The following is an 8,112-nucleotide window of genomic DNA, read 5'->3' on the forward strand; positions in this document are numbered from 1 at the left end:
GGGCCATCTTCCATGTTTGGGGTATTTGTGAAAATAAGGTCCTGGGCCTTGATCTGAATCTATTAAAGCAGAATCCTGGAAGTGGGACCAGGAATCATTTTTAAACAAGCTGCCCAGGTGATTCTGAGGTTTGAGAACTGCTAGATTATCTAAGAAGTCAGGATGGGCCATAAGGCAGCTGTGAATTCTACAGAATCTCTTCAGATCACAATTCATTATCCACAGTGAAAAATCAGAAACCCAGGCCCTGAGAAGGACTGGAATAAGCAGGAAAAGCACCTTAACTAGGGTACAAGGAGATGGTTCTAGGTGAATGAAGTGACCATGGACTGATTACATCAGTTCTCTCTGTGGTCTAACCGTGTTTAGGGCAAACTTTCAGGTGAACATTCAAGGCCTTACCTGGCACAGGGCACAGTTCTCTGTTGAGACTTTATAGACCTACTGGGTAAGAAAGGGCCTGCAGAGAGGGTGGGAGCTTTGGGGGTTTTGTCCTTGGAGGAAGGTTAAGCACACCCCTGGACAGACCCACTCATGGCTCCAAACTATCTGTGGATTGGCCCTATGCAGCATCCTGGACTCTATGGCTCTAACAACTTAAATAACTTTTATTACAAAAGGAAGAAAAGAGCAAAACATCCCCCAAGTTTTCCCATGGATTTCCCCTCGGCGCCAATAAATAAGGTGGGGGAGACTGACCGGAGGAGGGGTGGGGGTCATGGTTCAGCAGAAGAGGGAGCATATGGCCTGGGTGGGGGTGGGCAAGGGTGGGCAGGACATCTAGCCCACTCCCCCGGTCCTGGGCACCATGATCACATTGGCTGGAACACAGAATTCTGTACACTGACTGCGACAGTCTGTGGGTGTGTCTTGAGGAGTGTGGCCAGAAAGGAAGATCATGCCTCAGGATGGCCAGGCTGGCTGCCCCACCCTACAGCCTTCTCAGTTCCGGGCAGCATTGAGTCCAGCCAGCTCCCTGCTGGCTCCCAGGGAATCTAGCAGCATCAACTGAGGTGCAAGCCCACCTAAGAGGGGCCTAAGATGGATGGAATGAGCCCTCTCCATTGAGGGAGGCAGGTATGAAAAATCGTAGTGAGAGCTGACTGGGTTGGGACCCACTGGTCTCTAGGGTAGAAGAAGAGACCACAGCCCATTGGCTGCTCAGCCTGCAGCTCTGTTACTACACCAAGATGGGGGTGGGGGACGCTGGCATGGCCCAGTCAAGTCTCAATGATGTATCTCTGTGGTAGAGGAGATGGTAGGAACCAGTGTCGCCACCCAGGTCCCTTCCAGGGCCAGGGCCCTCCTGGCGGGGAGACCTTTGGATCCATTTGGGCAGTTCTGGGAGGGCAGTGGAGGGATCCTTTCAGCTCCCTGCCCCGGCCATGCCCAGTGAGTGGAAGCTGCCCTCTTCCAGCAAGAGGCGTCCCAGGCGGTAGAGCAGCTGGGGGTACCAGTGCACACCCTCCCCTGGGGTCCAGCTGCCCCACATCAAGCTGTGAAACAGTCGTAGTGGCCAGAAGGCCAACTGAGCCAGGTGGTGGTCAGCCACGGCTGCAAAGCAAGAGGCCACCACATCCTCCACCACCAGTGTCCCATGCCTCGTTAATGGGGCATAGGCCCCAAGGGCCACATGTGTGGAGACAGCTGCCACTCGGGCAGGCTGCAGGCCGGGCACCCCAGCCACCAGCACATACTGACCAGGCTGCACCTGGCTAGCAAATGTGGCCTGGAAGTGAGCTGCTGGTTGTGTGTGATTGTTGGCCGTGAAGAGCAGGTGGGCAGGTGTGAGGGCCAAGCGGCGTGGGGGGTCCTGAGTCTCAATGACCTGGAAGGCCCTCAGCCTGCCTGGCTCTCGATCGAGGAAAATGAGCACATCACTGAAGGTGGGGTTCCCATCCTCCCCCATGGCCAGCACTCGGTCTCCTGGCCTCACGGCTGACAAGGCCACACGTGCCCCACTCTCCAGGCGCACCTGGGCTCCAGCAGGGAAGCAGCCACCTGTCTTAGCCGCAGCTGAGTGCTCTGTGGGAAGAAAGGATATGAAGGCATTACTGCTATGAGCTCAGATTCCTAGTCACAGCATCCCTCCCCAGCCCAGCCAGAGTGCCTCCTGCTCCCAGGCTGCCCCTGCCCAGCACAATATCCTGTCCCCTGCCCCCCACTTTCCATACAGCTTTGAACCAACCCTCAGCCCACAGTGTGATCGTCTGTTCTCCTCCCCAGTCTCATGCTTTGCCAATACAGAGGTGCATTTGGGGGCTCCATGACCCAGTGAGTGTGAGGGAAAGGGCCCTCTTGAAGCCCAGGTGAAGCACCCCCCATCTGCTCTCAATCCTATGAAGCACTCTGAGAGCCAGGCAGTAGTCAGCTGTGACTTGACACCCGAAAGCTGTAGCCTTGTGGAGACAGCAAGTCATTTAGCTCCTTTGGGGTCTGAATGTCCCATTATTTCTCACCCGCTTGCTCAAATGGTCCCAAAACTTGCCCTCCCAGACTGGCACCCCAAGTTCACCCTAAAACTGGCCCCTGGAGTCTACAGAAGTGAAAGGAGGACCAGCCAGTGGTGAGAATACAGACTCCTGGGGAAACTCGGAGTGAAGGGTCAGGCCAGGGCATGGTTCGGTGGCAAGGGTGAAATCATCATCTTCAACTCATGAGCTGGGTCCTTGTGCAGGGACACAATGGCATCAGTGAGCGGGATTGAGAACAGTGTTTGGGGGACAAGAATGTTCAAGGACAGTGGCCACTCTGGGAGCTGGCACTGGGCTGATGTTTGCAGGTGAAGGGTCAATGTGACTTGAAGTAGATACAGTTGGCAGGGAAGTACTGAAGGGAAGGGTCAGGGTGGGGTCACCACTGTAAGCCCAGGTGGGATCAGGACTAGGAAAAGGTGGGCCTGGTCTCAGTATGCTGGGTCTGTGAGTGTGACCACTGCATGGTGCCAGTGTGGAGAGCTGAGTCTGCAGCCAGGGGACCCCATGCTGGCATTCACACAGAAACCATATGAAGCATCATGACTGGGTTCAGTGCCAGTGATAGGGATGCTGACAAGATCTGAGGGAGGGGGCAAGGCCCCAGTGCCTGCCAATTCTAATCAACCAGGCGGCCAATCTGGGAAAATCCACTTTATTAAGTCCACTCTGTTTATTCTTGCCCTCATGACTGGCTTTGCCCCCAAATGTCCAGCTTCAGGGCCCTGGGGGAGAGGTTGGGGACGCCTGTGCCCCCTGAGAGGAGCGCACATAGTGCCTTAAGGGCCTGACTTCCAGCCAGGCTATGGGTTCTGACCCTCTGGGTTCCTGGCTCCTTGTCAGGCATGCTGGTATCTGGGCACACCCTGGCCCCTGGTCCCACCACCTGCCTCCATTCTGCACCACACTGAGTGGGGAGGCTGTCTCTGCCAGCCTGGCTTCCTCCATCTGTCCAGCTTGCTCTGTCTTGCATCTCTTGCGGCCAGCTCTGGACTGTGGACCGCCAGGTCAGCACCCAGCATCACTGGGACAGGGCCCTGTCTCCCTAGGCTCCTGCCATGACACTATCAGGCACGGGTCCAGCAGGTGGTCAGAAGCAGCAGCGGGGAGCGCCGCCGACGTCCTCTTCCCCGGGGTCCCCGCCTCCATCCCCGGGCGGGCCTCTTCACCTTCTTGGCCCCAGTGGGCCCTGCACCGCCTGCCCACGCCCTACGGCTCCGGCCCCGGGCCCAGCCCCCCGGCAGCGGCTCACCGGACTTGACGGAGCAATGCACGTGTGCCTTGGACTCGTAATACACCCAGTCGAAGCCGGCCTCCACTGCCAAGCGCGCCAACAGTCCATACTTATTGCGGTCCCTGTCAGACGTGGTGATGTCCACTGCGCGGCCTTCATAATGCAGAGACTCTTCCGAGTGGTGACCGTCCTCGTCCCAGCCTTCGGTCACCCGCAGCTTCACCCCGGGCCACTGGTTCATTACCGAGATGGCCAACGAGTTCAGACGGTCCTTGCAGCGCTGCAAGAGGAAAGCGATCGGAGTTACGGGGAGGAGCTGGCCTGCGTGCATGAGTCCGCGCAGCCTCACTCTCCTACCGCACTCTCTGGAGTTGGGAAACCGGGGAGGGTGCTCTATCCCTCTCTCTCAGAAACAGAGAACCCTAACGTGCTTCCACGTGCTTGCTTCCATCCTAGCATCGACTGCCCCAGACACCTGGACAGCGCGGTGGAGCCACAAATCTGGAGGGCGCGTCGATCCGTTCATCCTTGGGCTGCTTTTCTCTAAGTGCCCTCTCTTCTCTCAGGTTACTGATCCCTCCACAGACAGGGCTCCACCTTTTGAGCGCCAGGTCCCTCTGCCTCACTGTGGCACCAGGCCAGGGACTGTCTGCAGCCTGGAGGGTAAGGGTAGTTGGTAGGGGAACTGACTGCCTGCGGCCGACCTGCTGGCGTGCAAAGCTCGAGGTGCCCAGTAGGTGTCACCGTAGCCCCAGGGCTGTCTCACGAAGCGCCCGGGCGCGGCAGGTGCGGAGCGCCTCAGCAGCCTGGGGGTGTGTTGGAGGGGAATCCCAAGCCTGCCTGGATCCTTCGGCGCCACAGAGCATTACTGTTGGGACCCTCATGATCCAAAACTGGCCGGCACCCACGTGGGGAAGGCAGCAGCCTGGGAACCAGAAGCTGGTGTAAAGGTTAGCTCCTGGTCTGGGGCCAGGAGAAGGACGACTAAGAGCTACTTGCAGCTGCAAGGGGTGCGCTGGGGGTTGATAAACCCAGGTAACGTTGATAAACCTAGGACCTCCCTGAGCTCAGAGCCCTCGCACCTCTGAGCCGCCCATTTCTGGGAAGGGATGGGAGAAACAGCGTCTGACCTCAGGGAGCCGACTTCACGCTCCAGCTCCCATGGAGTGGGAGTCGAGCTGCGCCCAGGGAGAAGGACGACAAAGATCATCGCCTGTGCTGGCTCCCTGCATGCCTGGAGCCCAAGGGACCCCGCAGTTGACTAGGGGAAGGGATGTAGGGGAAAAGGGGCCCCTCTACAGTTCTTGACTCTGAGGTGCCAGGTGCTGCAGAGTGTGGGCAGCCCATGTCTCAACCTACCTTCATCCCTCAGAGTCTGGGCCCCACAGACCCTTGGACTCCGTCTCCCAGGAGCCCACAGCAGCTACAACTCAAGGCCCAGTCGGTCCTCCCAGGCTGCAATCTAGCTGGGGGCGCTCACTGCCCGGGGAGGAACTCTGCGTGCTTCTTGCCGCCAGGCTTCCAGCCACCCACCTATGTCCACCCCGCGGCCCCTGCTCCCCGCCCCTCTCCCCCCCACCCCCCTCTTCGGGTCCAGAGCCCGGGCGCGCGCTGTCAATGATTGCCCAGCCCGTGGCCCGGATCCTTATCTGCATTCCTCGGCGCCTGGCCCGCCCGGCCACCAGCCAACCTTCGCCCCGACACTGGTCGGTCAGCCCCGGCGCCAGGGTGCATGCTGAGGGCTGTGGTCTAGCTGCCCTTCCTAAAGCACCTAGAAAAGTAGGCTGTTTGCCTGCGGTGGAAGCCCCGGGGAGACTACTAAAGAAGGGGACGTAGGTCTCTTCCCTTGCGATCCCGGCTGCAGGGAAGAAAGTTTGTGCTCCCACCCCCAATACCTCCCGGAGCTTGGGCTGAGCTCCGGTTCTGTTCTGAGCACGTAGAGACTAACGTTAGCTCTGCTTTGGGGCTGCCAGGTATGCCAGCCCCTCTCTTTCAATCCATTCCCGCCACCAAACCTAGGGATCCCCCAAGTCCAGTCCCAGAGCCCGTGGCCCGGCACGCCATCCTTCAACTGCAGCTGCGCCGCTCAGCTCTTGGAACAGACACGTGGGCTCGTCCGGCAAGTTCCCTTTTCCATCTCCGCGTCCTGGCTCTACTATTTCCCGCTGTTCCTTAAACCCAGACCCCGCCGGGACGCTACTCCAGGAGAAGGCAGCGCAGCGAACCGAGAGCGCGCGGGGAGGATAGGACAGTGGGGCCCTCAGTGCCCGGAGCGTCTTCGCCTCAGGGGTGCCGAATGACCTCAAAATGAAAGGGGCGCAGCTGCGCGGAAGGTTAGGCTGGGAGGAACTGGTGCGTCCCGGAGGCGCAGGAGGCAGTCGGGTAGAGGTACCTCCGGGTGCCGCGTCTGACCTGAGCAGCTAGCACTCCGGGGCAGAGGGCCACCGTCAACCGGCTAGGCTGTGGCGCTTGGCAGTGGGGAGCTCTTCTCACAGCCTCCGGCAGGCTTGGGGATGCCAACACTCCGCCGGGACCCCGGCCGGCCCATCTTGGGCAGGAGGCAGCTAGGCTTGGTGAGAGGGGCAGGTGCCAGGGGGCGTGCCAGCCAGTCAAGGAAAGGTGCCAGGGGGCGGGTAGGGCCAGGCAGGTGGCGGTGCTTCGGCAGCGGCGCCCTGAGAGGACGGGTCGCGCTCACCTGGGTCATGAGGCGGTCGGCGCCGGTGTTCTCCTCGTCCTTGAAGATGATGTCGGGATTGTAGTTGGGGGTCAGCTCCTTGAAGCGCTCCGAGCTGCGCGCGATCTTGCCTTCATAGCGCCCGCTGGCGCCCAGGGTCTTCTCGGGCACGTTGGGGCTGAACTGCTTATATGCGAGCGGCACGAGCTTGCGCGGCGGCCGCCGGCGGCTGCCCACCACCCGGCCCGGCCCGCAGCCCCGCGCCGCCGGCACCAGCAGCAGCAGCAGGAGCAGGCAGAACCGCAGCCGGGGCTGGAGCCGGGCGGGAGACATGGCCGGGGAGCCCGGGAGAGAGGCGGGCGAGGGCGCCTGGTGGGCTGATGGGTGGGTGAGCCGACCGGAGCGCTGCAGGGGCTCAGGCGTCCGGGTGGCTCCGGGGGGCTCCAGGTGGGGGCGCCATGGGCTACGCGGCGCGGCGCAGGGCCGGCGGGACCCAGGTGTGGGGTGGGGGCCCAGGCCTGGCTAGTGGCGGCGCGCTGTCCCCCTCGGCGCCTCGACTCTGAGCTGCCCGGCTCGCCGGCCGCCAATAAATAGGCCGGCCCGTTTGTTTTGGCAACGCGGCGGCGGCGGGGGGCGGCGGGCGGCGGGGCTGCGGGCCGCCGGGCTGGGCTGGGCTGGCCGGGCCGGCGGGCTGGCGGGCCCCGCGGTTAGCACCCCGGCCCGGCGGTCAGGCGGCTGGGGCGGAGCGGGAGCTGCTGCCGTCTGCGGCGCAGCCCGGGGCCGAGTGAGAGGGGAAATGGAAGAGATCCGGGCTCGGGCCCCGCGCAGACCGCACCCTACCCATGTCCCTGCCTCCTGTGCGCTCGACAGCAAACCTGCGGCAAGGGCAGCACAGCCTCCTCCCCCTCGGGCGGGCGGCCCCGGCACTAGCCAGCCCTCGTCCCGCTCGTTCCTCTGCCGCGCGTACGCCCGCCCGCTGCCCTCGGCGCCCCCTGCACTGCCTGAGTTTGCCCTCCCCGCCCGGACGCGCCCCACCCCGCCTTGGCCAAGCTTCTGGGCTCCCCGCGGCTCCGGGGTGCCCCGCCAGGCGCTAACCTCCCGTACAGGAGCTGCCACCCCCACAGAGACCGCAACCCACGGCGCGGCCGGACGCGAGGGGCGGGGGGCAGTGGCCGGACCGCATAGCCGCCTACGGTGTCCCCTGCGGGGAAGTAAACCCAAAAGGCAGGAGGCCGCTCATAACCTGGTGCCCCACCCTAGCCCAGGAGACGCCCTCTCAGCTTGGTGGAGCTGAATTCTTTATCAACCCGGTGCACATCCCACGGCCGCCCGGTGTGAAGCTGGCAGTAGGGCATCAAGCCTCCAGAAACACTGTTGAGTTGGAAACACAGTTATAAGGAGAAAGAGGAAGTTGCAAAGGAATAGGCCAAGGTGTAGAGAAGAGCGGATAATGGTGACATCAACAGAATACGGGAGGAACCCCCACTGACCACGTTAAAGTAGGGCAGCACAGATAGCAGGAGCAGGGGCTTGCTAAGATGCAAAAAACGATTGAGAGCCACCGGCATACAGAAGCTACTAAATAATTACTCTTTGAGCTTTACAAATGAAGAAGGACAGCCGAACACATGGAGGCAGCTAGAGAAGTAAACATGGGTTGTGTGTGTATTTTAATAAGACATTCAGGAAAGCTGAATGAATTTGGATTCATTCCGTTAAAACTAGAAAAG

The 8,112-nt window shown here is 61.2% G+C and overlaps 1 protein-coding gene across 1 annotated transcript; it reads right to left on the reverse strand.

Annotated features, from left to right (window-relative positions):
• Positions 1–588: 588 nt before the first annotated feature.
• Positions 589–7,344, reverse strand: IHH (Indian hedgehog signaling molecule). Its single transcript, XM_006207242.2, has 3 exons — positions 6,404–7,344; positions 3,727–3,988; positions 589–2,025 (listed from the first exon to the last, which is right to left on the reverse strand). The coding sequence occupies exons 1-3, from the start codon at positions 6,713–6,715 to the stop codon at positions 1,367–1,369; spliced, it is 1,233 nt and encodes a 410-aa protein (XP_006207304.2). The 5' UTR covers positions 6,716–7,344; the 3' UTR covers positions 589–1,366.
• Between the last annotated feature and the right edge of the window lie 768 nt (positions 7,345–8,112).

This window comes from Vicugna pacos, chromosome 5, assembly GCF_048564905.1.
Source record: "Vicugna pacos chromosome 5, VicPac4, whole genome shotgun sequence".
Lineage (NCBI taxonomy): Eukaryota > Metazoa > Chordata > Mammalia > Artiodactyla > Camelidae > Vicugna > Vicugna pacos.